Source organism: Mustela erminea, chromosome 17 (genome assembly GCF_009829155.1).
Source record: "Mustela erminea isolate mMusErm1 chromosome 17, mMusErm1.Pri, whole genome shotgun sequence".
Lineage (NCBI taxonomy): Eukaryota > Metazoa > Chordata > Mammalia > Carnivora > Mustelidae > Mustela > Mustela erminea.
Window position 1 is genome coordinate 55,192,356 of NC_045630.1, and position 19,289 is coordinate 55,211,644.

At 46.0% G+C, this 19,289-nt stretch overlaps 1 protein-coding gene and 1 long non-coding RNA gene across 2 annotated transcripts in view; one reads left to right on the forward strand and one right to left on the reverse strand.

The window, feature by feature from the left end:
- Window positions 1-296: 296 nt before the first annotated feature.
- Window positions 297-19,289, reverse strand: part of USH2A (usherin) — a 681,041-nt gene continuing 662,048 nt past the window's right edge. Inside the window, exons 66-71 of the mRNA XM_032319004.1 lie at window positions 18,263-18,471; window positions 13,832-14,008; window positions 13,165-13,248; window positions 8,626-8,870; window positions 2,966-3,187; window positions 297-406 (exon numbers count right to left, since the gene is read on the reverse strand). Coding sequence (XP_032174895.1) covers window positions 317-406; window positions 2,966-3,187; window positions 8,626-8,870; window positions 13,165-13,248; window positions 13,832-14,008; window positions 18,263-18,471 — 1,027 coding nt within the window. The 3' untranslated portion in view covers window positions 297-316. The remainder of the gene's footprint in view (window positions 407-2,965; window positions 3,188-8,625; window positions 8,871-13,164; window positions 13,249-13,831; window positions 14,009-18,262; window positions 18,472-19,289) is intronic.
- Window positions 11,852-19,279, forward strand: LOC116576599. The gene is made up of 3 exons (XR_004280219.1): window positions 11,852-11,933; window positions 15,350-15,493; window positions 19,131-19,279. It is a non-coding gene; the product is annotated as an uncharacterized LOC116576599 (long non-coding RNA).

Genomic DNA, 19,289 nt, shown 5'->3' on the forward strand with positions numbered 1-19,289 from the left:
TGAAAATAATATGCTAATTTATGCTTCCACAAAGTAAGAGCAAAATAAGTATTTTCATACTGACAGTACCCCTTATTTCAGACCACCAGAAAAACAGACCTCTATTAAGGAGGAACAATTTCAAAAACAATTCTTGTTTTTTTTGTTTCTTGTTTTTTTGTTTTTTTTTTTAAAGGATTACAGAATATATATATATATATATATATATATATATATAAATATATTTAGCATATATGGTGTGTTAGTCCGTGACATCCCCATGGGGATGGGGCGTGGGGCAGGCATTTCAGGTTCCTGTGATGCAAGTTTCCATCCTTCACAGGTGGGTGTCGGTGAACGTGGTGTGCTCCTTAGTCACAGAGCTGAAGCCTTTGATGGCATTCATCAGGTCCTCTTCATCCACATACTGGAAAATAAGCCAATCGCCATTGATTAGGACAGTCACTGTTAATAGTATTGGCCATCGGTTGATAGTTCTATCAATTTAATATAGAAAGTACCCTGTAAGTATTCTGTTAAAGGCTAACATCCTACGCTCAAAACTCTAAGGCGTGGTTTCAGACTGCCCTTCTCTTAAATTTACCTTAAAGAAAGGATCACCTCACATGTACACGTGAACTGTGGACTAATCCAAAATGTCATTTGAGTGTTATGGTGCATCATACCTCAACCTTTCTAAACCTCAGTTTTCTCATCTGTAAAGTGGGGAGATTATATTTTTCATGTTTATTTTATATTTTTATTTGTGTGTTTTTTATATACATATATATACTATATATACATATATATATATGCAATATAAACCTAAGATTTAGTTCAAAATGCAAGCAGAAGAGACAGAATGCATGCTATTTTGCTCCATTGCTTCCCACTCTTTTACTGTATTTTGTATTTATCGAAGCAGACTAGTAAGAGTGTTTATAACATTATAATGAACAGATGATTTTTCAAGTATCGGCAACTTCCAAAGCTTTCGCCAAGTTGCCTTGCACACCGCCTATTGCTGCTACTGCCAAAAGCAAGCAAAACTGGAGCTGGAGTGTCACAGTGAGGACTGAGGGCTCCGTAATCAAAGGATGGTTTCAAGATACCGATTCCATTGACAAATTACTGTGTATCCTTGCGGGGGGACACAGGCATCTAAGCCCTCAATTATGTCGTCATGTTGTCTCCCATAAACTCGCCTTTTTGCCATGTCAAGTGCAATCAATTAACAATCCCTGTGTTTCAACCTAATGTAATTATTCCTCCATTTAGAAACTTCAGATCTGGAACAGATTCCGGAATTCGAGAGCCATTCCAACGTCAAGCAGACCCATAACTTCAAAATGCATATGGTAAAACATCGTCCTGCACCAGCCAAGAAGGACAGCACATTTTATTCTATTTTTCCCTGTGACTGGAACCCGGAGCCAGGAAATCTGCTGTATTCCTTGCGGTTAGTTAAGAAAGTCTTCGTGGAAGTCCTCGACCTTTCAGTGAAGGAAAAATGAGAACTGAGAGGAGTGCAAGGGTCCGGAAGCAGAAGCAGATGCTTGAAAGACACAGAGGTGACGCGTTCTGCCTCCGAGAAGCACGCTGAGGAGCTGCGGTCTTAGTGGGCTGCTCTACCTGCTCACTGCCCCAAAGGGACAGGTGCTCCAGGTACTGGGGCGCCTGGGTGGCTCAGTGGGTTAAAGCCTCTGCCTTCGGCTCAGGTCATGATCCCAGGGTCCTGGGATCGAGCCCCACATCAGGCTCTCTGCTCAGCGGGGAGCCTGCTTCCCTTCCTCTCTCTCTGCCTGCCTCTCTGCCTGCTTGTGATCTCTGTCAAATAAATAAATAAAATCTTAAAAAAAAAAAAGTCCGGGTACTTGGCACCAGGCAGAAGTTTGATGGTTGGTAAAAACTCTAGGATTTTATCTATTTCAGCCACTAGGGACTTAAATATTAGAGAATAATGGGGTTAACTTTCAAAGGGTCAATTATTTGTATCCACTGGACTAAAATCATGAAGGCTGAAGTTCATACACAGCAATGTCTTATTTATCATGACTTTCTGAGTTTCTTGGAAAAGAGCCAGTGAGCCTATCAAAAGAACTGCTCTTTCTTTCTTTCTTTTTTAAGATTTTATTTATTTATTTGACAAACAGAGATCGCAAGTAGGCAGGCAGACAGAGAGAGGGCAGGGAGCAGGCTCCCTGCTGAGCAGAGAGCCCGATGTGGGGCTCGATCCCTGGACCCTGGGATCATGACCTGAACCGAAGGGAGAGGCTTAACCCACTGAGCCACCCAGGCGCCCCAGAACTGCTCTTTCTCCTCTAACCGCACACCAGAAGGAAGAAGGTGATGCACTTCTTTCGCTTTTTTGCTTTTTTTTTTTTCCTTTTAGACCAATTCTGGTGTTCCCAGTCACCGTCTGCCTATCTCTTCCTTGCAGAGCGCTGGGAGGCAACAGTCCGTGAGGGACAGAAAGCGCTAAGCCATCTCTTTACCGATATCTTTTGGGCGGCGGATCAAAGGCTCTGGATAAGGAGGGTCCTGGGTGGCTCAGCCGGTGAGGCTCAGACTCTTGTTTTTGGCTCAGGTCCTGGCCTCAGTGTGATGAGACTAAGCCCCAGATGAGGTTCTGTGCTCAGTGGGGCGTCTGCTGGATAGTCTCTCTCTGCCTGTCCTCCCACTCATAAACGCTCTCTCCCCTGCCCTGTCTCAAATAAATAAATAAATAAATATTTTTTAAAAAAAAAAAGGCTCTTGGGATGCCTGGATAGGTTGGTCACTTGGGCGTCTACCTTCAGCTCAGGTCATGATCCCAGGGTCGTGGGATCCAGTCCCACATCAAGCTCCCTGCTCAGCGGGGAGCCTGCTTCTCCCTCTATCTGCTCTGCCTGCTGCTCCCCCTGCTTGTGTGCTCACGTGCTCTCTCTCTGACAAATAAATAAAATCTTTTTTTGAAAAAAGGCTCTGGATAAGGAAGTCAACTCACCAGTCCACTGTCGTGGCCCATGATGGTTTCCCACAGCGAGTCATCAATCAAGACCTTCTTGTCTTGAATGTCCGTGAGCTGGCTGGCGCTGCGGTGGAGGGAGCCTTGGGAATAGGTGCGGGTGCCTTGGCTCTGACTTGGGATCCGGAGGACGGATATGCTCCGGTTGCTCCTAATGCTGATGGGTGTCCCAGACCGGGCGATTCTGGTGTTAGCTAACCCCTGAAAAGAAAGTCGCTGCTGGTAATTAGAGTCTCAAGAAAATGGGCTTGAAATACGACAGAAAATTGTGTGTCACACATTGTCAGTGAAGGAACACACCGTATCCCACTGCAGAACTTAGCTTATCTGCAACACTGTGGCCCCTGGTTTCTTGGGAAGGGTGAGATGATGAAGTAATAGTCATGTTAGACACCCAGTGTTCTTAGCACCTGGAGAGTTCATGCCCTAGTGCTCTGGCTGTTGTTCCCTGTAGGTAAGAGCTGCTCCTTTGCAAAGTGGTGGGTGCAGGAGGTAGAGGCGGGGTGTACGAAGTCATCCCTTCATGAGACGTGTCCCCACAGAGCCTGTGTCTTGAGATCAATGCTTTCCCAGAGCAACGTTAATAATGGTCTCTCCTGTACCCCTGGGGCTAATAATGCATTATATATTTATAAAAAAATAAAAAATTATTAAAAAATTAAAAGAAATAATGGTCTCTCCTGGCTGCCACGTGAGCACGGTTGTGTTATATTTCAAAATTCCTGGATTTGTGTAGGGAAATGGACTCTTCCCACCGTCTGTTCTCATTCATATTGTTCTATTTGTTGTAAGATTCAGCCTTCAAAATAAATCAGGTCCGGGATTAACATCAGAAAGACAAAGGCACTACATGGGCAGAACCTAGAAGGTGCTGTAAGAGAACCAAGCTACTGTAAATGAGGTTTGATTTAGCTCGTCCAATCAGTGGAATGTTCCTGCTTTCCATTGTGCAGTCAACACATCACGCAGAAGATCACACGTTCATGCAGCACACGGAGGTACCTCAAAGTGCATGGTGTAACTTTTTAGGGTCACATTGCTTGACACATCAGATATATCGGCCACAGAGTCAAACTGAGAACAAATGGGGAGGCATCAGTTAGTGTTTGGAACAAACAAAATGACTGTAAAACAAATTCTTTGTTTCTCCAATGATAGCATAATCACACAATCATTCTGAGAGGCATCTCAGGGTGTGTGTGTGTACGTGTGTTGCAGGGATAGCTCTCACCCACCTCCCCAAGTGAAAAGAAACAGTCTGAAACACTGAGCAGGTGAATCCCGCCTGGTCCCATTCAGAATCTTAGCCATTGTTTCTGGAGCTCAGGGACACCAACAATGGCTCTTTATTTTGCTCTACTAATGCAAATTCTTCTCTCCTTTCACTAATATTCTTGCAACTTTGTGAGAACGGTTTACTTTCAACATTTTTTTTAAAGCATTAGAAGAAGGTTTGCAAGTGCGTGTTATTACCTGGGTAGGATTAATTTAGGATATTTCAGTGGGTTCCGGAATACGGCCCAGGGTCCTGGGACACTCCAGATTTCAGTCCTGCTAACCCTCCAGGACCTGTCACTGACACTCTCAATATTGAAGATGAGCGAGTGTGGGGACCCGGAGCTGCTGGTGCCCTGCTGGTCCCCACCAGCCCTTTCCCTCTTCACACCTCCCTTGGCCACTGAGCAAAAGTTAACCCATTGGGAGCCACTCTGCTTCTCCCCGGTGGCGAAGAGTATATGGGAAGAGGGTGTCCCAATTCCTTGGTCTGCCCATCCCAGCTGAAGTCCAAGTCTAGTCCCAGAGGCAACTTGGCCTTCTTTTGCAGGGACTAAAAGCGCTAATCAGCAGCCCCCACCTGTTTTGTTTTGTTTTTCCACGTTTTTTAATTTTTTCACGATAAATACACTTAACATGAGATCTACTCTCTTAGCAGACTGGCAATATAGTATCGTTATCTATAGGAACAGTGCCGTACAGCAGATCTCTAGGATGTCGTCATCTTGCAGAACTGAACCTTTATAAAACCTGCTAATAAGCAATTCCCCATTTCCCTCTCCCCACCTTGGCAACCACCATATTTTGCTTCCATGAATCTGGCTATTTTAGATCCCTCTTAAGTGGAATCATGGAATCCCCCCTACCTGTTTCCATTGGTCACAAGACTATACACACCCCTTCCAGGAATTGTATTCTATGTATTTTATTTTTAGCTCATTTATAGCTATTCTCAGGCTTTACTGAGCATCTGACTTCCAGGGTGCTGGTTGACGTAGCAGATCCTTTGGTTTCTTTCTCAGAGCTTCAGGTCCTGCTTCTACGTGATGCTGAAACTGACAGTTCACGGGCCACGCTTTGATGAAACAAAGCTTGACAAGACTCATGAGAACCGAGAGCAACAGAACCATCCAGAGTAACTTCCCGCTGAAATGATGTGATTGCTTCTTGATCTCTCAGTTAGGCAAGTGGACAAAACTGGATTCTTCCTCGGGAAGGGTAATGAGGCAGAAGTGCCAGCCTGTAGGGTTTGGGTCAAGAAACAGGAGATTTGATCTCTGAAAGGAGTTACAATAACGGAATGTGGGGAAGTTTTCTGGAAGCACACCTCACATGACAGAGTAGAGGAACCCAGCAGAGCTCCAGAGTTTCTCTTCCATGTTCTCCATGCGCCCCCTATGGCCCAGGGTTGATTTAGCTGGTCTCCGTAGGCTAGAGAGATCTCAGGTCTTCTGGGCTCTTCCATGTACTTCTGAACTCCAGAAGTGGTGGTGCTTCTTTCATCTAAGAACATGGCTTCCTCAGAGAGAGAGTTCCTCTTCAACAAGGGAAAACTGTAAAGTAACTGCTCTTCAGTGAGAATCTTCTAATGAACATACACTGAATAGTAGCACATGGCCAATGGTCTGAGTTGGCCATTCAATAGTCATTCATTTCACAAATATTTGTGGAATATCTGTTTTATGCCAGGCACTGTTCTGGGTATTGGGGTACAACAGTAAATGACCCACAAAATCCCTGCCCTTGGGGAGCTCACATTCTCTTTGAGGAGTCAGACAACCATATCTGCTATGGTTATCTTGTGGTGATGGCACAATGGAAGTAGACTAGGAAGATAGGGAATTTAACTTCACATGGAAGGGAAGGTGACATTTGTGCAGGGACCTGTAGGAAGTGAGAGTGGAAGCCACCGGAGAGAAGAGCAAGAGCAAGGCCCAGGGGGAGGAGCTTGATGTGCTCAGGGAGGAAGGAGACTTGGAGAGCGAAGAGTGGGAGGAGGTAGGGTTGGTGAGTGCTGAAGACCAGATGATGGGGACGTTGTCTTGGCTTCTCCACCACCAAGACACTGTCCCATGGCTAGACACAAACCATGGTCTCAGAGGGATGACAGTCGTTGTGCCCACACTTCCACTACTTGGGCATGATATGGCTTTGTCAGAGCCTTAACCACTGTTTATTGCCGGGTCATGGAAGGTGAAGCGATCTGGATGGCAGGCGATTCACTCATTTCTATTTTTTAAAGTGTTGCAACTCAACTGGTTTGACCGGGCTTCTGTGCTTAATTTTGCTGCTGCTGTGATACTATGATTTATAATAAATATATATTTGGTCCCCTTGGAATTTCTTAAGTGAGGAGAGCCACAAGGTGTCTTTTGTTATGTTAATGAGTGACTTTTGGATCCACCTAAGGCTGGTTGTCAGGAGAACCAACCCTGTGATTAGAGCGTTGGGAATTTCAGTTCTCACTCATCATACTCCCAACTCCACCTCTAGGGAGGGGAGAGAGACTGGAGGTTGAATTAGCAGCTAGCAGCCAATGATCTGATCAATCACACCTAAGTGATAAAGCCTCCGTTGCTGGGGGGTAAGAGCTTCTGGGCTGGTGAACCCTGGAGGTGCTGGGAGTGGCGAGCTCAGAGGGTGAGGAAGCCCCGCAGCACCCCCCCCACCCCACCCCGCCCTACACAGCTCTTCCATCTGGCCCTTCCTGAGTTCTATCCTTTTGTAATAAACTGATAATCCAGTAAGTAAAATGTTTCTCTGAGTTCTGTGAGCTGTTCTTGCAAACCAATTGAACCCAAGGAGGGGCGATTGCGAATTCCAGTCTGTAGCTGGTCTGTCAGAAGCCTGGTGGCAGCCTGGACTTGTGACTGGTGTCTAAAGTTGAGGGGCAGGGATAGTCTTGGAGAACTGAACCCTTGATTTGTAAAATCTGACACCATCTCTCAGTAGAGTCAGAACTGAGTTGAATCGTAGGACACCCAGCTCGTGTCTGAGAACTGCTTATTGTGGAAGAACTTCCCCCTCCAACGGTGGAAGTGGTAATCAGAGTGGTCATCAGCTAAAACTCGCTGCACAGGCTGGCCATGAGCTCAACCTTTGCGCAAACTGGGCGAAAGGAGATTTCTCAGGCAGATGTCGCCCTTTGGATGCACGGCTTGGGAAGGACTGGCACCTGGTGGGAATTAGGATTTGTAGCCTTTCCTCCTCCAGATAGACCCAGCCCCACACCAGAGTGCCACTTTAGTTCCAATCACCTTTTACCTGTCGTCGAGTGCTTTGGGCCAGGATCCGCCTGCACTACCACACGTGTGGCCTCACCCCCAAACCCTTGCCTGACCTCCTATCTTGGGAGCGGGCGGATGGGAGCTATGAGAAGCCACTCACCCCCAGTGGCCCAGGTGTCAGAGGCCGGGGACAAACTGAGCACTGCCTGCAATTTAGTTTCTCCCTAGATTCCCCCTTTTTTTGTTAGCCCCCAACCCAAGTTGCACAGTTAAATAACCTGTAAGTTCCCTGGGTGATTTCAATATGCAGCTCTTCTCCACCATCGCCTGATTTACAGTGTTAGAGCAGAAACAGTCACTCCTGGTTGCACCAGAGAATAGCTTTTGGAGTTTAACAAAAGAATGTGAATCCCCAGGCCCCACCTGAAAGCAATGGAATCAGAGTTGCTGGGATAAGGCCCAAGCAATGGCTTTTTTAAAAACCTCCCGGAGGCCAGCCGGGGGGGGGGGGGGGGGGGGGGGGGGGGGGGGCGGGGGGGAGCGGGTGGCTGAGTGGGTTAAGCCTCTGCCTTTGGCTCAGGTCATGATCCCAGGATCCTGGGATGGAGCCCCACATCGGGCTCCTTGCTCAGCAGGGAGTCTACTTCCCTCTTCTGTCTCCCTGCCTGCCTCTCTGCCTACTTGTGATCTCTCTCTGTCAAATAAATAAATAAATAAAATCTTTGAAAAAACAAAACAAAACTTCCCAAGTATCTTTGTCCCTTTGAGCTGCTTTAACAGAATCCCATAGACTGGCTAGCGTATAAACAACAGAAATTATTTCTCAAGTTCTGGAGGCTGGGAAATCCAAGTTCAAGATGGCGGCCGATGGAGTGTCAGGTCGGTGCCTGCTTCCTGGTTCACAGACGGACGTCTTCCTGTCTTCTTGCTGTGTCTTCCCATGGAGGAAGGGACGGGAAAGCTCTCTGGTGGTCTCTTTCATAAGGTCTCTATTAGCCTTTTTCGGACCCTGTATTTTATCAAACATAACTGTCTTCAAGCCCCTTGTTACCATGACTCCGGAAATATTTCCCTCTACCTAACAGCAAGTATTCCAGCCCAGTGATAGGGAAACGGGGCCCGGCGTCGGAGACCTACCATGTGGGTTTCCCCCGGTGGATAGACACTCAGCGGAGACATTCTCTTCTGAATAGGCACTAAGGGAGGCCTCTCTCTGATATATGGCTCTTTGTGGATTTTTCTTTGTAGTATCAGAGACAGAAAAATGGCCAGCAGGATCAAGCCCAGCATCGCCATTAACACGATGAACCATAACTCGCTATAGAACTCGGTGCTTTTGCTCCCCGATCCTCTCTTTTCTCCAGGAGTCGTCAGAACCAGGCCTGCGAAACCCAGGGACGGGAAAGAGAAACGTTATTTCAGAAGGCAGTTTCGTGATCCCTTGCCCCGATGTTTGATAGTAAATTGGAAAGGAGTTTAAAGCAGTTTGTCTCACGGTGCTTGTCTGTACTTGTGTTCGGGCTGGGAAAATGGTGCCGAGTGTGGCAGGGAGACGCTTATAGCCCTCGGGAGACCTCTGGGACACAGCTCAGGGTGGAAATCACTGCTGCCTTTGCACGCTTCCTGGGAAAGGCAGGGGGAGGAGCGGGAGGATCCTAAGGGGGGGGGGTCACCAAAGTAACCTTGAGGAGTGCCTGCCTCACAGTCGTGTGCCCTGAGTGCAAAGTGGACTTTGGGCAGTGGACTCTCGCCAAGGTCCAGCTTTACCACTGTCACTGCAGAGAACCTTCTGGACACATCCCTTCAAAGCTGAGGAGATCTCAGCCCCTCACTTCATGGTCCTGGGACGTTTGGTCCAAACTGGATTAGAAACCCCAGACCCCGTTTTCTATTGTGATGCTGACAGTCTGTGCTTGCCAACAGGTTATCGTCCGATGTCCCGCACCCTGGCCTCTCTGTGACACAGCAACAGCTGTGGGAGTCATCACTCAAGTTCCCCCAGAGAGCTTCCCCTGGAAAGATACCCTTTGGCCACAGGACCACTTACTCTCGATTTCTGTTCAAGTGTCTCGAGTTCGGGCGATGTGATTCTTTGCACACGAGGCTAATCACAGCAGCTCATGTTAAATGAGCAACTGTTTACCCTGCGCTGGGCCCATGGCTCTACATCTGTGGGTGTGCAGAAAGCTGGAAGAGCCGGGGCAGACAGGAGACAGGCTCACGGGGCTCCGTGCAGGGCAGCAGTGCCGTCCAGCAAATGGGGCAGGAGCCCGAGCGGGGCTCAGAGATCATCTCCAGCCCAGCCACTTGCTGGGGCCATTGGCGGGGATGTCACGGGAAGTCACTCAACGAAGAGGGCTGCACCCTCTCAGCAGAAGGGAGAAGGGGGAAGGACAAGAGCTGAGGAGAGATGTGTTTTGTTTTGCAGAACAAACAGTTCCAGCCCAGGGAACAGCCGAGCAGGTGTTTCGCCCGAGAGCCCTTACGTGAGCCCGTTGGAACAGGCCTGGAGGGGCACCAGCGCAGACAGACGCCCCCTGGAGTTGTCCCGAAGTCATCTTTAGCTCATTGTAACACTGAGATCTCTTCCTAAGGGTGGAGTTTTCTGCCGTGTTTTGAACATACGGTGTTGGCCCTAGCACGTCGATGTGCAAGGCATGTGCAACTGAACCAGAAGTGCCTCTGTAACCCCCCGCCCCCGCGCCCACCCCTAATGCACTGAGTCAAAGCTCCCTGTACGAACCTCCCTGTCTCCTTACTTGTAACAAGTAAGTTTTTTGCTTTCAACACTTCCTCTAAATGTGCTCAGTTTGATGTACCCCAAGGAGCAAACCCTTGACTGGGGTGACAGGGCGGGCTCAGAAGCCCGTGGACGCAGCAGCAGGCATGCAGGCTTGGCGGTGGGGGGGGGGGGGTTGCTGGGACCCAGAGCTGCTGCTCCAGCGCAGGTGCCTGTGGCCCAGAGCAGGAAGGGGGAACAGACACAGAGGCCAGGGCCTCCGCGCTATCAGCACCGAGTCCCCCTTTGCAGCTCCTCAAGGACAGGGCGGTGGGGGCGGCTGTTGGACACTTGACACCCACACTTTCAGTGGGAGGGAAGGGGAGGGCTTCAGAATCGGGGTGAGGAGGTTTAAGAGAGAGAGAGAGAAGGTGACTGAGATTGAATTTCGAGCTTCCTAAGAGGAGCCGTGCGACTTGGCTAATCCTAACTGGACTCCCCATAGCTCTGTGGTGATAAAAGTCGCTCCGCTCCACCATCTCAGAAGTAAAGAGTCGAAGCTCTGCCAAGTTCCAGCAGATAGGAATTCCCCTAATTAGGAATCAATGTGTGTTGTCTGAATTAAAACAAAGCGTAACAAAACATAAAACCGACAACCTTGGTTGTTTGCGGGAAGAGCTGAATTTCCTCTGTGTGGCGCGGGGCTGGAACGCCAGAAAGAGATCTGATGGGCCCAGTGGGCCCCTTGCTTGGGAGGACACAGGCAATGTAGGGCAGCCTGCCTGAGGGAAGCCGCAGAAAGCAAACAGCCCTCGGAACAGGAGGAGGGAAATGAGGATGGCCAGACTTTGGCGCTTCAAGGCTGCCTCAGGGAAGGGAACAGGAACATTTTAAAAGTTACCTCACAAAATTAAAGCTGACTATGGGTATTAGTTGGACAATACATCTTGGAATTTTTTTCATAACTTCTCACTGTCCTCGGTGTTCCTTCTCTCACCCACGGAAACCTCTGCTATATTCAAGAACCGAATACAGGCTTCCGCTCTTTTAAGGAGAGCTTAAAATCGGGATGGTGTATATGTTAAAAATTTAAAAACAAATGAAAAACAAAGTAAAAAAAATTTTAAAAATTAAAAAAGAAAATCAGGATGGTGTGTCTTTATCCCTTCTCAGTTTTCTTTTTAAAGTCCCTTTGATTTCAGGGGACCCCACCCATCACCTGGGAGCTTCAGGGTCAGGGTAGGAACTGCAGTGGCTGACTCGACTTCAAAGAAAAACCCCAGTGGTGTCAGAGGAGGCCCCTGCCTGGGGACTGCCCTCCCCAGGGAAGGCGTACTTGCCCCCAGCTAGGAGACTGGATGGACTGGATTCCGAGGGGGCTCAATCTAGGTTATGGGTTTGGCTCAAGTCTTCATCCGGGTCCTCTGTATCGGAATCATTGGGTGGAGCTTGTTTATTTTGTTTGCTTTTTGATTTTTAAAATCTGATTATAGTTGACACACAATGCGATGGGCAGGGCTTGTTGAAAGAGCAGCTTCTGGGGCCCTACTGACTCTGGATCTCTGCCAGGGGCCTGGGAAACCATGTAATACACAAGCACGCGGAGATGACTCTTCTGCACACTTAAATTTGAGAACAGCTGCTCAAGAAAAGGGCGGGACCAGGGGTCAGCAGAGAAACCATGTTCCAATTCTCATCTTAGCAATGAGCTTGTGGGCATTCTTGGGTAAGTTCTGGTGTCCCTTAGGCCTCCATTGGTCCACTTCACTTGTGGAAACATTGGAGTTGCTAAAAGAATACCAAATAGAGGCCCTGGGTGGCTCAGTGGCTTAAACATCTGACTCTTGATTTAGATTCAGTTCATGATCTTAGGGTCCTGAGATCATGAGATCAAGCCCCGAGTTGGATATGGAGCCTGCATTAAGATTCTCACTTCCCCCCACCCCTGCCTCTCATCCTCTCTAAAAAAACCCCCAAACCAAAAACCAAATAAAGTCTACTCTAATCTATAACAGCTATGAAACAAAATAAGATAGACTATGTGGAATTGTGTTAGGTATTGCACAAAATTGTACATGGCATCCAGACATGTTAAGTCTGGAATCATAGAATTTTATTTATATATATATATGTGCATATATATATATATGCACATATATATGTATATATATATATTTAGTAATTGAAATTATCCTTGATAACAATATGTATGTTTACCTGTGTTTCAGAATTTTTGGACATTTATATTAAAAAATCCTAACTATACCTGCGTACAAATTTGATATGATATTAGTTACTGGAATTTAAAATAAGGTATCAGTCCCAGTTCTGTTCTAATGGAAAAGATCTGGCATTTCTCTAACTCGCCCTTTGAAACTGTAAAGTATTACACGTGTTAGATTCAGAGATTGTAGGTAGAACTCAATTTAAAAGATGCTCCATAAAAATTACAATTTCATCTCTTCAGCTAAATTACTTGGTAATAACAATCAATCATAATCTTTTACAGAGAATACAAGAGAGAAATCTCTCCAATTCACCATTTTAGGCTCTGAATCTGTAATATTATCTCTATGATCAATACATATTGGCATTAGAGTATTTTCTCTCTTCCTCTGATCTCTTTTCTCTGACTTCCTCTATAAAGCACTTTTTTGGTAAACACAGTCGTTTAGCTCTTAACCGACAGGATTTGTGTGTAGAGGAGAATTTAGTTATATCTCTCTGTGTATATAATTCAATGACTTGATATTTTAAGAGTACCACATGTCCTAACTCCTTGCCTGATATAATTTCCATGAGAACCTTTAAAAATATTTCTTATAATACTTAACACAGTTCCTTCCATATAGTCTATGCCAATATATTAGCACAAGTATGCAGAAATGAACATATGCTTGTTTCTTTAGAAAAATGAATACGCTCTATACTAAATATAATAGGAGTTAAATATTTACCAAATCCGGTCGAGGTATCGTATTGGACCACAGGCGTCTTAACGCTTCCTTCATCTGTGGTGCAGATGACCTGGAAAAAGAAGGCTGGAGAAAAGGTCCATGCCTCAGTCATTCAACACCTACAAAGATGGGGCAGGCTTTTGGAAGGGCAGCGTCTCACAGCACAGGAAAGTCTGAAAACAGTTTTCCAGCACAAGTTGTGAGGTTGTATCTAATAGGCAAACTTATTTCTAATATTAATATGGCCAAGAAAAATAGCTTATCATCAGTGTAATAATAGTATATATTTATAAATAACAGAACTGAAGAAGCTTAGAGCTTATACAGCAAAACAAAACAAAACAACAACAACAACAAACCCCAAAAGAAGAATCAGAAGAGTAAAGGATAATAACGGTGTATCTTGTTTTTCTGTACATGGTCTAAACCTATTCTTTCCAAAAGGTACAGATGTTGGGGTGCCTGGGTGGCTCAGTTGGTGAAGTGACTGTTTTGGCTCAGGTCATGATCCTGGAGTCGCAGGATCAGTTCTACCTGGGGCCCCCTGCTCGGCAGTGAGTCTGCTTCTCCCTCTGTCCTTTCCCCTTCTCTGATCACCTTCCAGAAGGACTGTCAAGTGGGGACCCAGAGGTCCTGACGCACTATGGAATGGGAGTCGGAAACTAACTTCTGTCCGCCGTCCTAGGTAGATAGATGGTGGTGTCGAGCCCGCTATACACACGCTGGCCTCTGTCGGTCACCACGAACTCCTTCAGCGGGCCGTTCAGCAAGAAAGAGCCGCTCCAGTCCACACGCACCAGAGACAAATTGCTGTCCACCGAAAACGGGGCTCGGTACTGGGGCACTGTGGGGAGAAAGTCGTATGTTCTAAAAATGGTTACCTCGGAGTACATGTGTGTATATATAGGTCTTTTTTTTTTTTTTTAATATGGCCCCCACTCACCCCTAAATTGGATTGCTGGAACCCATATTTTTCTCAGTGTTAAAAAAAAAACAAAACAACCCTGGCATGGGGGGGTTCACCAATGGAAACATGTGTGAAATGCTTTCTCAGCAATGTTGCACCTGCTTTCCAGAAAAAAAAAAAAATCAATGGAGAGCAGTGTTTTATGAAATAAAACTATTAACATACAATGGTTGTGCTTACCAACATAGCCCTGGAGCTCATATTTTGTTGCATTTTCCCTCTTTTAACGGGTAAAGTATCCTTAACACTATTAACTACAGCAGATTGCTATTTTTCATATCGAATCAATATTTATTGCTACAAAGCCCCAAGGACTAGATGAAGTTAATATATTTTTTTTTCTCCCAACGAAACTGCTTAGATGGTGAATTATGTCCTTTTGGCACCCATTTATTTTTAAAGCTTTTTCTTGAATCGTTAGTTTGTTTTCTAAGATAGTTAAAAAGCCTTGCAAATAGCAATTCTACTATAATAATTCATTGCCCTGACTAATCAATCAATAGCATAGTACATTAGTATATCATCAAGTTCGGGTCTCCTAAGTATTATATCAGAGGCAGAAGCGACTTGGTGTGCATGTTCTCTTTCCATTTTTCAGCTCCTTACTAAAACAAAGGAAAAATAATCCGTAACCAAGTCTCATCTTTTAAATGAATAATTTTTGCAGAAACAAATGAAGGGTTACCATATCATCTTGTCAAGTCAGAAGAGATTTATTTCATGAGATTTTGTTTTCTCCAAAATAATCAATACATTTGTAACAGCACTAAGATCCATCTATATACTAAATTGGCTTTTAAGAAAAGAAAAAAAGGGAGTGGTGTAAATAAATTAGATATCCTTTTTTTTTTTTCTTTAGAAATTAGACCCATCTGTTGCTGATGCTAGGAAATATAACAAAATAAGGAATAATTATACTTTGGTCCTCCTGGGGTTTAAACCGCGAGACAACTTTGATTCTTACCTTTCAAAATAAGACATTTTTATAAAGCCATAAAAAATATTTCTGCAAATACAAAAATCAGAGCTACAAAACCCTCTTTAAATATCTGTTTTTCCAACACAAAGTTTGTCCAACATCACAATGGAATGTACTGTTGTATTTGTGGCTTCTTTCTGTCACCTAATTCAGTAGGTTTCCTTCGTAACAGTATAAATAAAGAGGAGGCTTGCACATAGTACGAAAATAGAAAGATGGGAGCTTTATTTGCCTTGCAGGACACAGAGATCTTCCAGAGGAAAGAGTAATTAAACAACCAAAATCGTCAAAAATAATGGATTTGGAGACTGAGAAAATGCAAAAAGCCACTATGCCCTTTGCACCTGATGTGTTGTATCTCATTTAATCTTCAAAACCACCCGGTAAGAATTAGTTGCTGATTTTTCAGGTTCTGAGGAGCCAAGTCATTTGCTTAATGTCAGTGAGTGGCAGGAGACCCAGGATCTGAACCCAGCCCTGCCAACCGTGAAGGTCATACTTCTTAAACGGGATTGAGGTTCCCACTGCCTTGAATGCTCCCAAGAAGTCCATGAGGGTGAGAAATGTCCACCCGATTGTCACTCTGGGGGTCAAGGGCAAACTGAAGAAGAGACATTCATGCAGTGACACGGTGAGAATCAGTCTGGAGGAGGTTAAAGGGGAAACGGTTGGAAAGGTAACGGGCAAAGACAGGAGGAGCACTCCGGGGACAAGTTTGGCTGCGAAGGGAGGAGTGCGGCGGGCACCGGAGGTCGCCGAGAGGAGGCCGGTCAGCGGGAACGGGCTGTATTGGAAGCCGGGGTGGGATTTTTTTTTTTTTTTAAGATTTTATTATTTATTTGACAGACAGATCAAGTAGGCAGAGAGGCAGGCAGAGAGAGAGAGGAGGAAGCAGGCTCCCCGCTGAGCAGAGAGCCCGATGCGGGGCTCGATCCCAGGACCCTGATATCATGACCTGAGCCGAAGGCAGAGGCTTAACCCACTGAGCCACCCAGGCGCCCTGGATTTTTTCAGGCGGAAGGACCGCCGGCCTCGTTGCAGACAGAAAGGGAACCAGTTGCAGGGGAGTGGTCTGGGGTGGAAAGGAGCAAACTTCTGACTGGTGAGCTGTCTTTTCCTGGCGAATTTGGAGGCAAGGAGTGCTGCAGAGAATATAGGAGAGGCGGCCGAGGATAGGATGAGTGTGTGTGTGTGTGGGGGGGGTGGGTCGGGGCTGGGGGGGCAAAGGGCGGGAAGATGTGGAGGCTTGAGAGGGGTAGAGGAGGTCTGAAATCTTTCCGACAGGCCAGGGTACCACAGTGGAACTGAGGGTGCTACTGAGCGGAGGGGGCGGGTCGTGCACTTAGAGTAACAGTTCCACTTTCTAGGGTGGCAATGGGCAGGCCACTTCAGCTCTGGCCTTGGTCTGGGATCACTTCATGGTGCAGCTTCCAGAGCCTCGGATCAGATTCTGGTCCACGTGAACGGCATCTTGGAATTGTCGTGGATGGTCCACGGTCCTGCTTCAGCTTTCTTTTCTGTATATTTGGATAATAGCATTGACTTCATCGGCTTGTGCTGAGGGTTATTTGTAAATTCCCTGAACAGTGCCAGGACCGAGCCTCTCTGAGTGACATGTTGCTAACATCCTGCCTTGTCGCCTGGTCACATTAAAGTCTTTGTATGAGGCAGTGGACTATTGTGAATGTGTAACTCTTACTTTTAAGAAATGTCAATGCCAGACCCTGAAGAGGAGATTATAATTTGATACAATATGGCTGGAAAGCCTATTTGTGATAAGTATCCAAAGCCTTAAAATATTAAAATATTTGATACAGTAAATTCCATTCATTGAAATTGAATTTGAAGATGATCAGACGTTCAAAGACGGGTTCACGAAGAAATTTCTCACCACACTTATAAAGGAAAATATTAGAACAACTAAAATATCCAACCAATTCTATAGGATGGAAAATTATAAAGCCATTCAACTTGGTGGCTACAGCTTTTTTAATGTCATGCAAATAAAATAATGTCACATATAAAAAGCAGACTATGATATTTCCATTAGAGTATGATCTCAGCCACATAATAGAAGTTGCATGAGAAAAAGACTAAAGGAATTGATTATGCCAAAATACTAATGTGGTTGCATCTGGGTGGTGGGATTAAACGCAGGACTGGCTTTAGGGGTATGGGAACTGCACAGCTGCTTGGGCCTCTCACATAAGAGTCACGAAACGCTCTTATGCTCTGTTGTCACGGTCTTGAGAGTCTTAGTGATTTTTGAGTAAAGGGCCCCATAACTTTACTCTCCACTGCGCCCTGCACATGATGTAACTGGTTCTGACTATAAGAACTAATCTTATTCTTTTAAAAAATATTTTATTTATTTATTTGACAGAGAGAGAGAGCGAGAGAAAGAATACGAGGAGGGGGAGGGGGAGAGTGAGAAGCAGGTTTCCCGCTGAGCAGGGAGCCTGCTGGACATGGGGCTCCATCCCAGGACCCTGGGATCATGATCTGAGCGGAAGGCAGTCGCTTAACCACTGACCCACCCAGGCGCCCCTACTAATTTTATTTTTAGTATTTCTGTATTTGTTATTTTTTTTGAAGTTTACTTATTGATGTCATCTCTACACCCAACATAGGGTTCAAACTCATGACGCCAAGATCAGGAGTCACATGTTCTTCTGATCAAGATAGCTACGTACCCTATTTTTGTATCTGTCATTTTTAAACAATAGACACATACACCTTATAAATTCTGAAAAGAAGTTATTTTATAAAAATGTAAGGAAACCCCAATTTATTAGTTAATTGTTCTGCTTTTCTTGACAGTACTGTATCTCACTGCTTTTTGGAAATGCTTTCTGGATTATTCTATGCCATACAATTTGAAAAGAAAAGGAGTGGGGAACTAAAAAAAAAAAACAATCTCAGGGGCGTGGGGGTGGCTCAGTGGGTCAAGTGTGTGCGGTCTCAGGTCCTGAGAGCTGCTCAGCAGGGAGCCTGTTCTCCCTCTCCCTCTGCCTGCAGCTCCCCCTGCTTGCCAACAAGCTCTTTCTGCCTGTCAAATAAATAATTAAAAATTTTAAAACAACACCACCAACAACGAGTGTCTCCCGGCTGCCCCCACCTCTCTGGCTGATGGTGGCAGCACTTCTACTCACATTCCCTTTGGGTGATGAAGCGGATCCAGTCTGAAGCCACGCTGCCCACCTCGTTGTGGGCCACCACCCGCAGGCTGTAGGTGGTGTAGGGCTGGAGGCCCTCCAGGCAGGCCGTGGGCTCCGGCCCGGCGTACTTGGTCTCTGCTTGGCCGGGGGTACACGGCAGGGCTAAATCCGGAGGGCAAGACTGGTAGAGCTGAAGCTCGTAGCTAGAAGGAGAAAGCAGGCGTAAGATTAGTGTCACTTTCCTTGAAAACTGGGTATGTTTTGTGAGGACACATTTTGTGTTCACAGAACCACCAGCTCTTTCTGAGTCCCACCTGCGGGACGCTGGTCTCCGCAACCCTCTGCGGGAACGGGCCGCGGGTGTAGCCGGAGGACTCGCATGTGCTCGCAGGTGCGTCCCGCGGAGGCCAGCAGGCCTCGCCGGTGGACAGAAGACAGGTCTCTCTTTTCAGAGAAGACAGGTAACACTGCTGTCCTCTGCTGACAATAGAGAATGTCTTTTTTTTTAAACAAATAAATGAAAACCAACCAACCAAGTAAAACAAAACAATATCTTTTTGTCCAGATGATTTTGAGTGAAATACCTTCTTTGTTTTTCCAAACGGTGGCTCATGACCTTTTAAAATTTTATTTATTTATTTGACAGAGAGAGATCACAAGTAGGCAGAGAGAGAGAGAGAGAGGAGGAGGAAGCAGGCTCTCCGCTGAGCAGAGAGCCCCATGCGGGGCTCAATCCCAGGACCCTGGGATCATGACCTGAGCTGAAGGCAGAGGCTTAACCTACCCAGGCGCCCTGGTTCATGACATCTTAAATTGGATCAAGGAAATTCTGAATTAACCACAGCCGTTTCCTATGTTCCAGCTGAGGCCTACGCAGGGTGTTATTCCAGGGACCCACCAGGAGGAGCCTCCTCACTGAATGCAAACGCACCGCATCATCTTTCTTACTTAAAGACAATTTGGTTGTTCGCCTAACTAGCTGATTTTGTGATTTAAACACTTGGCAGGGAACATTACGCTC